The sequence below is a fragment of the Apis laboriosa genome, unplaced genomic scaffold (genome assembly GCF_014066325.1).
Source record: "Apis laboriosa isolate Shangri-la unplaced genomic scaffold, ASM1406632v1 scaffold23_cov150, whole genome shotgun sequence".
In the NCBI taxonomy this organism is placed as follows: domain Eukaryota; kingdom Metazoa; phylum Arthropoda; class Insecta; order Hymenoptera; family Apidae; genus Apis; species Apis laboriosa.
In genome coordinates, this window is record NW_025222452.1 from 770,229 (window position 1) to 787,640 (window position 17,412).

Sequence of the window (17,412 nt, forward strand, 5' to 3'; positions counted from 1 at the left end):
TTTTCAATTCGATTCATTTTACAAAAAACTTGGAAAAGCAATATGTTCCCCCAATGATCCTAATTAATTCTGATGATTTTTACGCGCACAAACAGGCGTATCGTGTCACAATTAGAACGATTCGAATCGAATTGGTTAATCTCCCGGGATGATCGTAAGAAGAGCACCACGACGATAATTGGACGTCACTTTCATCGTCCTTGAACGTAACAATTTCGTTTTCCATCGTTGAAGTTACCTTAGATGACGGGACACAGTTGCAATCCCCACACACGAGGAAATTTCCACTTTTCCAATGGACGAACATGGAATAGCACAGTGAATGGATATTTCCACTACGCCACTTTCGTTTTCGATTAGTTTGTTACTAGTTGTTGGCCGCCTGATAACACGAATACCACGCATGCTATTGACTGGGAGCAAAGTCGTAGAATTATGAAAACGCTATTCATTCACTCGTAGAAAAATATTTAAGATAAGTAGATGATTATTATCCAAGTTATAGAAAAATATTTGATAAATCGATAATTATTATCCGAGTTATCTGCTAAACAAATATTATTTTTATACAAAATAAAATTCACGATTCACAACGAGTCTTATTAAATTTAATATTGCTACGATAAAAATAGGAAGTAGAAAATTCACGAAGGATTGAATCAAGTATTATATTTAGAAAAATATTTTTCTAACAGTCTTAATATTGATTTTCATTCATAGAATGAATCGACAGAGCATAATAAAAATCGAAGAAATTGCATCATGGTCACGATAACGTTATCGGAACAAGGTATTCGTTTCTTGTTTTTTTTTTTATCACGATCATGGCGTCAAATTTTTTTAAATCGATTTGCGTTACGTAAACGCCATTGCACTATTAAAAACCCGCCTTTAGCGTTCGTTCGATGTTTTTACACGAAACACATCGATCGTTTTTTATCGATAGATCTCGTTTTGCATTGGCCGACCAAATAGCGCCCCCACCAAGCGCGCCAAACTGCGGCACTAACGAGATCATCATAACAGTGACACAGACACACGGAGCCCTTGAAACTAAATGTCGCGTCGTCGTTTTCGTTCCACGATCTCAACGATGTTTTCTCGCGATCGTTATCGAGTTCCGGTACACTCTCCGATTAGTTCGTTTGTATTTCTTTTTTACCGGTCGCGACACGTCGTCGTTATTTTTAGACCAAAGAGTGATTACCGGAGGCTGAGATAATGGGGCCGATCGAACGTAACGACGCAAGTCCACATTTGTATTTACAATCGAAAATACACGAAAAATATTTTGGCATTCGTTACAGGGAAATTTTCTGAACAGTCGAGTCACTTCTTTATCTTCAAATTACGTAATCGATATTCTACAATGCAGTGTTGTTTACGAATGGCCGAAATTTTTCGCGCTTTTTTCCCTTTTCCACTACAGCCCTCTGTACTCGCGTGACAAACGTAACGTGGTCGGCCATATTTACTCGGCATCCGAACGAAATTCTGGCAGCTAGGCAAGGATGCTCGATAGAACCATCTACGATAAGAATTTTGTTTACGAGGTAACACACTCCCTATTAACGGATTATAATTCCTAAGATAATCGTAGTTACAAAAATATCGTTGCGTAACGATATTTTCTCGTCGTGTTACGATCCGCTTAAATCGCGTTTAGCTTTGATGCACGGTCACGTGACATTCGATTTTTCATCGTGTACACGACACAACTACTATAAATAACTTAACACGATTACGACGTGAATTGACATTTTTTTTATTTCTATAATCGACCAAATTAAATGACCAGTAAAAATTTATCGTGTGACATTAAATTTAACGTTCGATATCTTTTTTTTCAAATTTAACGATCTTCGTTATCGATATGCACACTCGTTTATAATAATTGCATTGCATAATTGATTAATTAATTGAATCTTGTTTACCAATATTCGTTTGTTGTAAAAATCATGGCCTCGATTGTTCGATTAATTGTTTGTAGCATGTTTACGAGATGTACGAAACACTGTTCGTACGTCAAATTCAACACAAACGATCATTTCGTTCCTCGAATTGCACGAGCACGTTCTTGTTTGCGTTCAATTGCTTCCGACTTATCGAATGTCACGGCGAAGAACACACAATGAATTTTTTATGCATATGCGGTAGAGAATATGCGCAAACTTTTTTCGCGTATGCAAAAAATATGTCGGCATAGAATAGAAAAGACAAACATTGATACACATGATAAACGCGTGCGCGGAGCAAGTGTTGCAAAATTAGACTTGAATATTTTCTTATGCATGCACGCGTCAAATATATTCTGTACTCGTTAAAACAATAGAAATTCGAATAAAGAAGGAAGGTAATGAAACGAATAAAATAATTGCAGAATTGCAGAATTGCAGAAAACAGAATCAAATTTTAGAATTTAAAAGAATGATAATAATCGTACGTATAAATTTTATACGTACTTGTAAATATTCCTATAAAATTTCGATCGATTAATCCAGTTTTCTATTTTTCGAATTTATTTTCGTCGTATTAAAAAAAAACAATTCCTATGAAAAAAACTTTTTATATCATGAAAAATATATTTGTATAATATCTCTAAATATTAATATTTATATAGATTAAAACTAAATTAAAAGTATCTATAAACAGTTTGATTGTTTATTCGAAATAACAATAAATGAATAATTATCTTTGAAGCAAATTAATTATTCTAACCTAAATATTTAATCGCGAAGCTATCATCGAAGCACCTTCAGTCGGAAAAATCAACGTCTAGACGTCAGGAAATATAATAACATTCTCTTCGACACACTTTGACCGACACGCAATTCGAACGAGTATGGGACATGATTGCTTGTTGCGCGCAATTATCGTTCAAATCGCAGGTTGAGGAACGTGCTCGAACTTTTCACGCGCCAATACTTACATGTCTTATAAATATTACGTACATTCCTGGCCACGAAATGGATCCGTGTCGATCGTCCTCGATGTTGACGATGATGATGACACGTCGATAACACAATCACTACCGGAGCACCACTGCCGTATGTCCCGCATTACTCGGCATGCCGATAGTCCGAAATCACTGCGTAAATAACAAAAATAGACATAAAGTAAACTATGAAGGGAAATAATTTTTACACGTACACACGCGTAAAGATATATGTATATAAATACACGTAGAAAAAAAGCTGGAACGATGTATAGTGTATCGCGACCGATTACAAAACACGCGACCACACGCTAATTCTCTTTTTCTACGTCGTTTCTTAGCCGGAACTTTTTCAAGGTTTCGGTATGAGATTTCACAAGAGACAAGTATTTACTCTATAGACCACGAAATACCGTCCTTTTCCTTCCGACACTTCGCTTCACCGATTACCGTTTAGGATAAAACAGCGTGAGTACGTGTACGTGTACACGTGCGCGCGCGCGCACTCCTTCGACAGACGCGATGATTCGTAGTTGCTTCTAATGCGTAGTTAGCGTCGCGAACCCGGTAAAATAAAGTAAAACGTAAAGAGGAAGGAAAGACAAAGAACCACTCCTCGAAGGTTAAAGCGATGAGACGCCATCATCGTAGCAGCCTCTGCGCGGTCCACGCGCCGCTTGTTTACTTTATCCCACCTTCGAACAGGTTGTTGATACGCACCTCGCGATAGTATCACGTTTATGAACGAAGAGAGATCATAATTGACGGTATCGATCTACCATAACTGTGGTATATTATTTTTTTTTTATCGATTTGAAAAATCGTTTTTCGTACGATTAATTTAAATCGTAGAAGTGTGAATTCACGACAACTAAGAACAAAACTTCACGAATCGGACAAGTATATCAGATACCATACAAGGCGACCATGTTATCGTCACTGGCGCACCTCGGATTGCTTTTTTGAACCCGACACCGTAAACTACGCGGTATTCACGCGCGACGCGTTCGACAACGCGCGTATATGCTACACGCGACACAACAAACGCGACTCAACACGTTCGATCGTGCGAGAACACGTAATTCACTTGCAGTGTTAGGAAAACTCGTAGCACAGTAGGGGAATGGTGGAAGGGAGGGGATAGAGAAAGGGTGGTCACGAGTGCGAAATTCCATGTTCCGAAATTCTTGAATTATTACTGAATTTTCCGTACGGTGCAATATATATATACGCGATCGTTGGTTAAACTCGAGAAACAAAGAAAAACACAACGAAAACGAGAGACACGTGCCACGAACAAAAGACAAGAAAACGTATATATGGAGTTTTTAGAAAAGAGCGAAACAAATGGAGAAACCAGTCAGAAACATTAATTGCGACGCACGCTGTGAGACCATTTTCTTCCCCGTCGCCATTATCGAATGATAAGAAAAAGAAGGGATGCTTTCGTCAGGGTGGAAGGGGGGTTAGAGAAAGAAGGGAGGACGAAGCGTACGGTTAGGTTAGAGACAAAGAAAGAGATATAGTTTGGTGAGAGTGAGTGAGTGAGTGAGTGAGTGAGTGAGTGAGAGAAAGAGAGAGAGAGAGAGAGAGAGAGAACCGGCTGCTGCTGCCCGCGTCCCGTATTGCGTAGTAAGCGCTTGAATGGATTACGTCACGCGCCAAAGGCAAGCGCAAGAGGGTAAAAGCGTCGCGTCAGACACACAACACGGACGAAGCTCCATACTGTATAGAGCATTTGTTTGTTGCATCGGTTGTTACGCGTGTCCAGCGTGCGCATTTTGCATGGAGGACTTCGGCCCCGACCTCGGTCGTTTGTTTTCCGGTCACCGACAGGGCCCCCGAGTTGCGAGAGAAACGAAGCACGCACCTACCGCCACCGTATGAAACTCTACACGCTCGTATGCGCAGCATCGTTTACCGTTCGCGCATATTCGTGTGACAGGATGCCGTTTTCCAGCGTTTCTCGTGCACCTTCGCCGCGTTCCCGAGGAACGATCGATCGTCAAGATACGATACGAGGGATTCTCCCGCGACGAGTCCTCCCATTTAGCGGACCATAGAACGTTCATCGCTACGGGTGGAACTCCCGCGTCGCTCCCCACGTGTTTTCGCGATCGAACAACAGTCAAGTCAGTCCTCTCTTCGTGTCTTTATTTTATCTTTTCCCCCGCTATTTCTATCTTGCTCTATCGTTTTCCGTTTCCCTTCTTTTCTTTCTCACTATCTCTCTTTCTGTCTCTGCTATACAACGTCGGTTCAAGTGTCCTCTTTTGTTTCTCGTTTCTCGTTTCCCACAGACTCTTCTCTCCCTTCCTCGACCATTCGCTTATTTTTCGTCTCGCGAACGAGTTTGCCAAGTCACGCCGAAAACTGGCATCGTGTTCCACGTGGGTAAACGTGTCCTTTCAAAACACCACGATTCTCACCACTGTCGCGCACGTACACATTGCATTCCACCGCGCATAGCGCGTATTTACCTTTCGGCTGTGCTCGCGTGCTCCACAATTCAAACTCTGACCGCCTCTCGTATCGCCTTCGCGTACACAAACCGACACAAGAATGATGGCGAAAGAACACTTGATACGAGGCAGCCCTCAAAAACGCAATAACAGAACACACACCAACATTCTGACGAACGAGTCAGCTGGTACTGATCCGATCGTGAACGAGTGCCGACTTCGCCACGGGTCATGGACGTAGAAGCGTCGTGGAAATACGAGTATCCTCCTCGTGTCTTGTCGGGAATCCGATTTGTGCGCCACCATTCGTACGAAGCCCTTAACTAACATCAGTACCGTATTCTACGATGCGATAGCCCTTCCTTCCATCGCTTGTCTTCAGCCATTATCGTTCGACGTTTAATCGTTTACTCACGAATATATATTTGGACAATAAAATGACCGAAGCTGCAAATAGTCGAACAAAATTACATCTATTTTCCAAATTATTGTCCCGAATGTGAATATTTATCGTTCAAACGATCGGAATGGTAACTGGAGTTTAATTTCGATGGTGGGCAATGCTGATAGGTTAACTTTCGATAAGTCCCCTTAAGTGCGTACATCATGGATGAAGCATCATCCTTTATTGTACGTAGAGGGGAAAATGAAAATGTGTATTGTCAGTGTCATGTTGATCGTGCGAGTATTAGTAACTTGTTTTTAACATTTTTTGTTGTGGTGTTGGATCATTGTTTTGAACGACAGTATCGTGTATTATTTTTTATATTTGTCTCGATGAAGGTCGTATAAAAAAAACTCGTTAGAAGTGATTAATGCGTTCGCGATGACTGATCCTTTTTATTCAAATTTAATCGTGGTTCGTTCTATGTAAAAGAAAAAAAAGTATAAAACGCGTCACGTAAAATTTTATCTCTAATGTTTCCAAATAAACGAACATATTGAAATAGAATTCTCAAAATTTAAACGCTATATTTATTATGAAGTGATAAATTTTTATTTCTATTATTATCTTTTTTTTTTAATTGATTTTAAAAATATTTTATATTTTTACTACTTTGTTTTTTTTTTTAAATTTATTTACAGATGATAATAACAAATATCGTCTATCGTAAAACTTTAAAATTTGTTTCAAATTTGTTTGGTAACAGTAATCAACAGTAGTTAATATAGAGATCTGTACGACGATTTGTACGACGATATTCCTTCATTTTTAACATGACAGAAATGTGATCAAATATTCAGATTTTTTTTTACAGTACATTTCGATTACGATTGTAGGCTTTTATATGATCACAACGGTATTGAATGCTATTAAATATAAAGACATCGCAAGAATTTTATCGCTATGAAATTGACACTATTCAGTCTAATTAATTTTCTTCTTAACAACTTGTTTGGATATAGTCCTCCAGCATAATTTCTTTAATCCGTACATCAATAGCGTTAATGTTATCACGTAAAATATTACCACATCGATGGAATAATAGTGAATAACGCTCATATACCTGAAACAGTATATTCCTTATTAATTATTGCATGAGCTTTTTTTTAGAGAAATCTCTACCTAAAAAACTACCTCGTAGAACTTTTTAAATGTTCTCCTTTATACTTGGCAACATGTTCCACCCACCAAGTGGCCAATTTTCTAGGATTAATCGGTAAATCTCGTAGCAACGTGCTCCTCTTTTTCGCCGCTATTCGATACGAATTGTTGTGAATTGCAGCCACTTTGAGAATCCCATCGCGAAGACTCCCGATGGATATTCCGGCCAAATCCATCACCAAAGCGTAACCCAATTTTTCTGCAACGAAAGAAATTGTATCTTAAACGTATGTTAGCAACTTTCAACTTTCAATTATCTCGATTTTGAAAAATTCTCTCTTCTTTAAATTTATTATAATATTATTTGCCAATTTTAAATCCGACTAACCAGCTTGTGCCGCGTTTCCATCGTGATCACAGAAAACGGGCAAAACGAGGGTGGGAGCAGCGTGATAAGCGGCCTCGTGCAGAGATAGAAGTCCACCGTGAGAGACAAACGCTCGAAGCTTCGAATGGCCTAATAGCTCTTGCTGCGGCCACCATGCCGCCGTTCTGACGTTCGATGGCAGATCTTTGATCTTCATACCTTCCCATTTCCATATAACGTTGCACGGAAGCGTGGCAAAGGCTGCCACGAAGATTTGACGAAGCGCCTCGGGCATGCCCGAAGCGCGAACCGACGAACCCATGGAAACGAAGATGAAACCTGCGCCAACGTTTCGCCATTATACTTTGGAATTAGACGAAAATGAGCTATTCAGTATCGCGGATCGATCGTGGGAAAAAGACAAAGTAATAGTAATCTTTTTTTTTTAAATTTCGTTCGTTGAAATATTTACTACCGTGTACTTGGCATCGTTGAGAAATAATTTATATTATTATTTTATATTATTATTATTATATTTTTATATAATATATATAATTTTTTTATATATTACTATTATATTATTATTATTCTATATTATTATATACACGCGAAAAACTTACGAGAAATTTGCGCATTTATTCGAATGACCATTTATTTGAATTTCTGGCCATGGTGAAAATTGAAACGTCAAATTGGCGCGTCGAGCTCGAGAAGTAATTCGAGGAACGAGCAATAATTTGCCAGCTAACCAATGCCAATTGATTTACGAAACAACTACTCACCGCGTTGCAAAAAAGTTTCCAAATCCGGACTAAGCTGAGTCGCGGGTTTACAATGGAGGCACGCGACATTCACCACGTTCGCCAAGTAAGGGACCGAGTCGGCCACGCTGTAATGACTATTCTGCAATGTCAGGGGGATCTCCGTGGTCAGATCTCGCACGTCGGGTAATTGATTCCCTGTTGTGAAACGAGTTTTCTCTTTTTTATTTTTCTTTTCCAGAAAGAAAAAAGAAGAAAAGGAGGAGAAAAAGTCGTCGTGATGAATGAATGAAATGATGTAAAATCGAGAAGTAAAAGCATCGATACTACCTAGATACTTTCTCAAAACCGGTTGAAGGTATCCGGTGATCATGAACCAGTGCATTATCCTCAAACTGACGAGGCAGGCGGCGTTCAGGATCCTTTGAACGAAGCTCATGTCTTGCGTCAGGGATTTGCCGAAGTAAGGCGTGACGGACCATGGAGATGGGTTCCCTTGCCGACTTATCGACCCACTGTACAAAGCCACCTGCGCCCGGACATCGCAACGCCATTTAATTTTAACGCGTCAGACGTACGATACTCTTTTTTTCTTTAAATTTTATACAGAAATATAAAATCGTTATGTAGAAAATTAATTCGATATCTAAGGAAAAGAGGACAAGGAAATCGGACAAGGAAATTGTTTACCGTGTTTAGCATGATGGTGGGCACGCCCTCGCCGTGGAGAACTCCAAGAAGGCACTCGGGGAAGGCTCCGTCCACCACGGCAACGTCCCATCGTTTACGAGAATCGGCTTTGCCCCTTCTCAGCCAGGCTACCGATATTTCGTCCCGAAGAAGCGCCTCGCAAGACTCCCAGGCGTATCGCATCGCGTCCCACGGGGAGATGGGCATTTCATCCCGGAACCTCGCACCGACCAAATCCCATTCGGACGTGTAATTCCCGACATAAGCCTGCCGATAAAAGCGAACGTCAACCTTCTTCTTCTTACAACTCGATCCTACATTCCTCCTTCCTTTATATAATTTTTATATAATTATATGCACGCGTCGAATAATTCTCGAACGAGAATTGGATCGAGAATTAATATCGATAATAATAATATCGATAATACGGTATAATAATTACGATATATAATTATATACACGCGTTGGATTCGAATAATTCGAATCGACCGAGGAATTGAATCGAGAATTACTTCTTCCTTTTTTTATTTAACATTTTAAAATTGTCGCGCATTTACGATCCCATTGTCCTTCTTTTATATAATTTTTATATGATATAATATACGATATATAATTGTATACACGCGTTGGATTCGAATAATTCTCGAATCGACCGAGGAATTGGATCGAGAATTACTTCTTCATTTCTTTATTTAACATTTTAANGATCGAGAATCAATATCGATAATAATAATATCGATAATACGGTATAATAATTATGATATATAATTATATACACGCGTTGGATTCGAATAATTCTCGAATCGACCGAGGAATTGGATCGAGAATTACTTTCTTTATTGAACATTTTAAAATTGTCACGCATTTACGATCCCATTGTCCTTCTTTTATATAATTTTTATATGATATAATATACGATATATAATTGTATACACGCGTTGGATTCGAATAATTCTCGAATCGACCGAGGAATTGGATCGAGAATTACTTCTTCCTTTCTTTATTGAACATTTTAAAATTGTCGCACACTTTGTACACACAAGTATTGCCGGTAATTAGAAATGTTCTCCGTTCATGGTCCGCTAAATTCCCCAGGCTTCTCGATTCTCCCTCGTTCCCGCGATTTATAATTCAAACTGTTTGCACGCGATACAAACACGAAGCAATCCCTTTTGTACAATCTCCTTCCGTACTCCAACTACGCGCTCACTCGAGTAAACTTGCTGCAATCAGCTTACACTTGCGATTGAAAACAGAGCTTGAAAGCTTATCTAGAAACTATTTCCCATAAATATATATATAAGAGAATATAATTAAAGCAGTTGGGCAAAGAAAAACGGTCGTTATTCGAATATTACCCGAATTTAGTGTCGTTAGTTTCGAATGTAAAATTTTTCTCGTGTGCGCTATATATATATATATTTACAGTGTAAAAAATTGGCTCGTTACCTCGAAAATGGGAGGGACAAACTCCTGCAGCCCATTATTCGCAGCTGGTCCCGGAAATGCGCTTAAAAGGGTCACGTTGTGTCCACGTGTTTTCAAACTGATACCCAACGCGACGAAAGGTATGGTGTGAGACTTGGTCCCACCCATGGTGGCCATTAGAACGTTGTAGGCGTTCGTCGTTCCATCGCAAAATATCGAGACGGCCAACAGGAAGAGAATAACCACCGCTATCGGATTCCTCATCTTTACGAACATTCTTCGATTTTTCTCTTCGGATATGTATATATATATATATATATGTGTGTGTATTTGTTCTTTTCTTACGTCGCGTCGTCTTCGCGCTCAAACTGTGCGGCGATCAATCGATAACGCGATCGTTCGAACCATCTTCTCGAAACGGTATCATCGTTTAAGTATACAACATGCTTCGTGCCTTCTTCTTCTTCCTTCTTCTGTCTCCCACCGCGTCTCTCTACGCGTACTTATTTATTATCCTCTTTTACGGTTAAGATATTTATATTATTCCTCGATTATTTTCGCTTCTCGGCTAAGTGTAAATCGAGCGTGGCGCGAATTACTCTATCCTTTTCCTTTCTCTTCCTCTTTCTCTTTTTTTCTCTTTTCAGGCGAGGACACACGGGTTTACACACGGTTGGACCGTCGTAGCGGGAGGATCGAAAAAAACAGGCTGATCCATTATCATTGTAATGATGGGTTGACAAGAGGGAGGGGAGGGGAGGGGAACAAAAGAGAGAAAAAAAGCGGCCATGGAACGGACGATTGTCTGGAGGAGGGGGGAGGAGGCGGGCAGAGGCGAAGAGGAGAAGAGGCGGTTTTTCTTCTTGACAAGGTGGAGGTCCATGGAACACCTCGAGACGACTATCCCCTCGTCATTTGTACACGAAGTACGCGGACCATGACCGATCAGCTTCGTTTCCGTGATTCTTTATCTCGCTTTCAACCTCTGAAACCACACCGTGGTGCGACTGATGGTGCGTAATGATTTATTTATTTATTCTTCATCGCGCTATTTCAAAGAAAGGCAGCGGACAGAACGTATACTAATTGGAGACGTGTTTGCGTCCGAATGAAACGTGTTTCCATGCTCGTATGACGTATATTTAATTTTCTCGCTCGTATCGACCCTCGTGTTTACACGCGCGTGGCGGATAAAGAAGGGAGGGGGGAATTCTCAAATTCTCCGTTTCCGATGAACGAGATATCCCGTGAAAGGGAAAATATCTCGAGATATTATTTTTTTTTCTTTTCCTCTTTAACTCGAGGTTTCGATCGACGAAACTTGCATAACCGATAAAATTTCGACAGATTCAAGGGATTCGTTCTCGTCGAGAGATTGTTTCGCTAACGACGCAGGGATCTCCTCGATCCCAATCCTCTCTTATATATTTCTTATCCCTTTTAAGTTCCTCGACCACCGTCTTTCCTCCGCTCGAAAAATGGATCACCCGATTTCGTCGGGGCGTACCACTCGCCTCGATAGGATAAAAGGGGGATGCCGAGTGGTTTCGCGGACAATGAACGATCCTCTCGATGATCCGCGTTAAAATTTTCGAGAAAGCGGGAAGAAGGAGTGTGTAGCTCTCTTCGAGTAACATCGAAGTAATTTTGAACGAGGGGGAGGGGAGGAATAGTTGGGAAGAAAAAATCGAGAGGCTACGGTTATTTAGGATTTCGAAGATGTTTAAAGAAAGATAATTAGAGATTTCTTTGGAATTGGAAAGAGAGATAGGAATAGCTAATTATGGAAAGTAGGTCTCGTTCCTAATCGTGCACGAAATTCACGCGTTTGGAGAGATCGAATTAATCGATGCGATTAAGAACGAATGAATCGAGGTGAAAAAAAGAAAAATTACCTCTTAAAATTCTATTTTCTATTTCGCTTATTCGTCCTATTCGAAGACTCTCGAAAAAATAAATCTCGATCTTTTTGATTCTTAATTTTCCAGCGAATAGAAACATTAGCGCGACCATATAGCGTGACGAACATATGAAAAGAATAAGGCGAACACGACGATGACGTTGTTCTACGTTTGTTTTGTTTCGAGGTGTACAGTGGTTTCTCGAAAAGTCGTTTTCGGCGAATCGTTCGAAACGAACGGTTTAAACGAGCGGTCGGTCGTTTGGAGGGCGATCAGCGGCAACACTTTTTCTTACCTCGCGCCACTCGTCCGCGACTTTCTTCCTTTTACGCGTATCAGCTTTCCTCCTTTCTCGCGCACTCGTTCCTCATCGATCCTCTTACCATTTCCACGAACCAAGTCTATTTCTTCCAACGACAACAACAACAACAACAACAACGCTCTCCGCCGATTCTTTCACCAAGGTCGATACTTTTCCATCGATTAACAACAATCGTCCTTCTCATCCTCCCCTATCCCTAATATCTTTCCTTCTTCTCCTTCTTCTTCTTCTCCTTCTCCTTCTTATTCTTCTCCTTCTTCTTCTTCTTCTTCTTCTTCTTCTTCTTCCTCCTTCTTCTTCCCCGCTACGAATAAATCGGAGGATGATTTATTTACATTGCGCCGCGAGTCGAATCGAGGATATCTCGCTTGAAAACGATTCGATAAACGTACGCCGTACGTTTGAACGGTAAAAGTACAAACTTTTGGAAGTTCTTTGAAGAGAACTCGGGGCGGGGTCGAGCGGATGAGCGCGAGAAAGAAGAAAAACGAGAAACGAAAAAAAGGAGAGAAAGAGAAAAAGAAAAGGATAAAGAAAAATCGAAGGCGAAAAATTCGATTTTCCGCGAAACTTTGCGAGGCACTGGGACGCGTTGCGACGCACGAAGCTTGGATATGGCCGAGCGTGAAAGTTTGACTGGCCAGCGGCAGCTTTAATGATCAGCTGTGCTCGAGAGAGAGAGAGTTTTGCCTCCCACCAGAGGACTGGGCTTCTTGGCGTTCGACGATGATCCCGTCGATGTGACAGCCAGGATGCAAGCAACGATCGAGATCGATTCGATCTCGCCATTCGTTTTATATCTCGTTTGCGTTCAACGACGAGGATTCTTTTTTTTTTTTCTGCTTTCCATTTCGAAACTCGTCTTCTTCGATTCGAGATTTGGTTTCTTACAGAAATCGTTCAGGATTATCCTTACTTACATGGCACATGTAACATGTAAAATGGAAACGAGAAGCAGAGAGGTGGTTGGTATAATACGTGATCATAATAAACGTTGACGGTTAACGATAAAACAACAATTTGCTGAACGTCCAACAGATCTCTTAATTGTATCGTCCACGAATCATTATCTTATGTCGTTAACTCGATCCATCCATCATTTTTAACGATAATGGTTTGTTATTCTTGCTTCTTTTTTCTTCTTTCGCGCGCACACGATTCTATTTCTTATTTTCGGCGCAAAAGCGATTATTTTTATTTTTATTACTTTAACGTATTTTCTTTATGCCTTTTTACACATCGCGCGTTTTAAAGTGGCAACTTTGAAAAGAAAGTTGAGGAAAACGTTCAACAAACATTTGAACATTTTAATGCTTTCTATTTTAGTTTAATTATAATAACGGTTTAATTTGTTGAACAAGCGCGAGCAAGATTTCGATCGATCGATCGATGGTTAATTAATGCACGAGGGCGAGAAAAAGATCGGTTTTTAATCGGTCTTTCGATACTTTTCGAACTTGCCGTTACAAAAGGCAAACCGTTCAAGGCCTAAATGAGAAAGCACGATGATTAATTTCACGGCCGGTCGTTTTAAGACCACCAATTTTTTTCCGAGGATGAATGAACGGTACTCCAGACGATACATAGTGAAAGTTGAAAATTCGTTAAATAAATCTCTGAAACACGGATTGTGTAACAAAGTAACGATGTTTTTTCTTTTTCTTCTTTTTCTTTTTTCTTTGGAACGATTGGAACGAATTAAAATCCGCATTCATTTAAATAGAATTAAATAACGGGTCTGGAAGCAAGAAATACACGATGATACTCCACCTTGTGATAGATACGACGATAAAACCACTCTCGTCTAAGTTTTCGATCTAAATAATTTCAGATTTCTAAAAAAAAAAAAAAAAGAAAGAAAGAAAGAATCGGGTTTATAAATCGCGCGCGAGATAAATAAAATTAAAAATCGGATAAGATTTTACAAGCGTAAAATAAAAGTCATCGATAAAAGTCAAAGATTCGATGCAATAATGAGTTTAATTTATAATCTTGCTTATTTATGGGGAGAAGAATTTTTTCTTTTTTTTTTTTTTTTTTATTAAGGCAATAAAACTTACACACCGAAATTTTCAACTTACTCGATCGAACCTCAATACAGTCTCGTGATCGAGTTTCTCTTTCGCGTTTATTTTTTTTTCTCTCTTTCTCTCTCTCTCTCTCTCTCTCTCTCTCTCTCTCTCTCTCTCTCTCTCTCTCTCTCTCCGATATCAAGTTTATCAATGGATGATTTATCGAGATTTTTCTTTTTCTTTTACCGCTGACAAGCGCTTAAAATAAAATTGGAAACGCTTATCCATTAAACTTTTACTCACACTTGTAAATTCACACCGTCCTTATTCGATGATCGTGCGTCCTCCTCGTTCTTTAAAATATTTCAAACAGAAGGAAGCAAGACGTACAAGACGTTGAATAATCATCCCGTTGAACGAACAACCTTCAATTACGAAAATTCGATCCAATCTAATCTGATCTTTCCGTTTTCCGTTCGATGACCGACTTTCTGTATCGAAAACAAGATTGTGGGAAAATATTTCTTTTTATTTTTTTATCTATTTCTCGAGATTCGAAACAAATCGAGCGACTGAATATTTTTTTTTTTTTTCATAGCGATACAAAAGAATTCAAAAAAGCGAAGCAACGTTCACGAAAATTTTATAATTTTTATAAATTTTCTTTACGAAACCTATCGTATAAGTGAGCGTAAATTGACATTTATTTCAAAAATTTTACCCAATAATCGGTTCAATCGCGTGTTAAATATTCGTATTTTCGAATTTCCAAACTAAATCGTTCGGAAACTTAACGATCCGAATAAAGAGAGAGAAAGAAGAGAGAGCGACAGAGAAAATAAAACGCGAGAGAACGCACATCGTTGCGAATCAACGACGAAATGAAGAATTAGGGCAAATTTCACTAGTTCGAGTACCGTTACTCGATGGAGAACGATTCGCCGTTGGAACAGTTGGTTGCACTTTGCCCATCCCATATCGAAACCGTCGCCTATTACACGTATCGTGCATATCGATTTCTTTCTCGATCGCGGCGCGTGTCTCAATCGAAAGGAAAGAAAGAAAGAAAGAAAGGAAGGAAGGAAGAAAGAAAGAAAGGAAGAAAAAGATTCTCTTCTCGATCCAATGCGAACACGCACGCCACGCAACGTCTTCCATTAAACGTCTTCACAAACAAGTATCCGAGACGAGAAAATTCTTTACAAGTCACGCACAAATCATCTTTCATTTTTATCTTTCATTCTTCCCCTCGTTCTCGCCGTTCTCCGTCCCATTCACGAGGATAAAGCTCGTTCCACTCCTTTAACGGCCCGCCTCTTTTTCGCAGAAGAGACGCTTTCCTTCTAAAAGAAGAGGAGGGGGAGAAAAAACGAAAATTCACCGACAGATCTGGAAGAAATCCTCGATATATATATATATATATATATACACGTTGCATTTTTGCAACAAAGTATAAAATCTTTTTCTCTTCCGTAAGTGCGGATAAAACAGAATCAAAATTTTTATATTCGTATTATTTTTATATTCGAGATCGTTTCACGTTCGAACGATCGAACGTTGCGATTACGATCTTTCGAAAATAGAGAAGGGAGATGTTTTTCCTTCCTTTCACGAGATGGGATAAAATCGGGGATGTCGAAACGAATCGCGTTTACAACGGTTTCTAACTATCTTTTCCATGGTCCACTTGACAAAACGTATCTCCTTTCACACTCGATCGAATAGGCAAATCACTTACATCTGCCTCGAGATTATTTTTATATTTTACGAAACTTTGCGCGAAACGAAATCGTCCAAACGATCGATATTTATAATCGTTCGAATGTTTTCTTTTTTTAAACCGAATGTTTTCTCTTTTAAACGTCTCTCCGTTTGTTATTTTTCTTTTCTTTTCTTCGAGCCGAGAAGCTCGTGGAAGAATGAAATTCGCATTTTGAATGATTCGCTTTTGAAAAAAGATTTCGAAAAATATCGTTGAAAATTGGCGGAAAGACGAGATGAATGAAGTAACATTAATCCAACGTTTGCATCGTAAACACTGCTTGATTTCATCCGTATTCGAATCTCGTTTCAATTTTTACGCCATGCCAATCCTTCTTTCAGCTTGCAATGTATACATCGTGGAACAACACTTTCCCGAGTTTTTATTATTTCTCTTCGGCATTCGTTTTCTACGAGACGCAGATTTCTTGTTAAAACGATATTTACTGTCTCGTAATTTAATCGATCGAGACTTTAATCGACCGAGGTGAAAAATTTTTTAAAAGAAATTGTAAATAAAAGATTTGTATACTTCCATATACGATGAAAATATTGAGATAATATCAAAAAAATCATTAAGGTTTAACAAAATGTTCTAGATAATGGATTTTATGAATTTTAACTTTTACTATTTTGTTATTGGAGCAAAAAAAAAAAAAAAAAAAAAAATACACGTGTAACACTTTCTCACTCTCGTTAGAAATAGTAATTGCCAGGCTGCGGATGTTTATGCGAAAAATTACATTTTTTATGAAATGGAAATGAAATTTAAACGCAGATTTGTCGGAGAATATCACGAGCATGTACGCAACAGACTTAAAAAAAAAAAAAAATTGATCAAAGTGAAAAAATAAATCATATTCTTTTTAATCTTAATGATAATAGTGCATGTGTATTCCATAGAACCTAGAAAGCATTAAAGTCTATTTGGAAAGTTAATTTTTTTATCCATAAAATATTTTTAAAAGTTAATTAATTTTAAGATTAAAATGGTACGAAGAAACCATTTTCTACCGTTAATCTCGTTTATATATTACCCGAGATAAAAAAGAGGCAAGAAAATTTCTACTACTAGATATCGTTCGTAAAGCTGTTTGAAAACAAATAGCTTCCTTTGACCGCGATCGCTCCACTTCTTTCCTCTTCTTCCTCCCGACAGAGAGAGAAGAGAGTATAAACACGCCATACACCACACATCGCCGAGCATTTCTTTAACCGTCCATTTCG

The 17,412-nt window shown here is 39.0% G+C and overlaps 3 protein-coding genes across 8 annotated transcripts in view; all 3 read right to left on the reverse strand.

Moving 5' to 3' along the window:
* The window catches only part of LOC122713199 (insulin-like peptide receptor), a 31,640-nt gene extending 24,881 nt beyond the window's left edge, over positions 1-6,759 (reverse strand). Inside the window, exons 1-2 of one of the 6 annotated variants that reach the window (XM_043933429.1) lie at positions 5,416-6,759; positions 2,930-3,088 (exon numbers count right to left, since the gene is read on the reverse strand). The gene's annotated coding sequence lies outside the window, so the exon portion shown is untranslated. Of the gene's footprint in view, positions 1-238; positions 349-2,929; positions 4,278-4,856; positions 5,390-5,415 lie in introns of those variants that run through there. The other 5 variants (XM_043933432.1, XM_043933431.1, XM_043933430.1 and 2 more) reach the window with 5 other exon arrangements.
* Positions 6,760-6,826: 67 nt separating this feature from the next.
* Positions 6,827-7,659, reverse strand: LOC122713219 (2-hydroxyacylsphingosine 1-beta-galactosyltransferase-like). Its single transcript, XM_043933462.1, has 2 exons — positions 7,332-7,659; positions 6,827-7,202 (listed from the first exon to the last, which is right to left on the reverse strand). Exons 1-2 carry the CDS (start codon positions 7,630-7,632, stop codon positions 6,973-6,975), a joined length of 531 nt encoding a protein of 176 aa, XP_043789397.1. The 5' UTR covers positions 7,633-7,659; the 3' UTR covers positions 6,827-6,972.
* Positions 7,660-8,077: 418 nt separating this feature from the next.
* LOC122713413 lies at positions 8,078-10,453 on the reverse strand. The gene is made up of 3 exons (XM_043933845.1): positions 10,211-10,453; positions 8,762-9,028; positions 8,078-8,639 (listed from the first exon to the last, which is right to left on the reverse strand). The coding sequence occupies exons 1-3, from the start codon at positions 10,451-10,453 to the stop codon at positions 8,085-8,087; spliced, it is 1,065 nt and encodes a 354-aa protein (XP_043789780.1). The 3' UTR covers positions 8,078-8,084.
* Between the last annotated feature and the right edge of the window lie 6,959 nt (positions 10,454-17,412).

Coding starts and splice junctions, on each gene's coding strand:
- LOC122713413 (XM_043933845.1), bottom strand. CDS start 10,453: ATGAGGAATCCGATAGCGGTGGTTATTCTCTTCCTGTTGGCCGTCTCG. Junction 9,029..10,210: donor TTGTCCCTCCCATTTTCGAG/GTAACGAGCCAA, acceptor TTTTATCGGCAG/GCTTATGTCGGGAATTACAC. Junction 8,640..8,761: donor CCACCATCATGCTAAACACG/GTAAACAATTTC, acceptor TCGTACGTCTGA/CGCGTTAAAATTAAATGGCG.
- LOC122713219 (XM_043933462.1), bottom strand. CDS start 7,632: ATGGGTTCGTCGGTTCGCGCTTCGGGCATGCCCGAGGCGCTTCGTCAA. Junction 7,203..7,331: donor TGGAAACGCGGCACAAGCTG/GTTAGTCGGATT, acceptor CTTTCGTTGCAG/AAAAATTGGGTTACGCTTTG.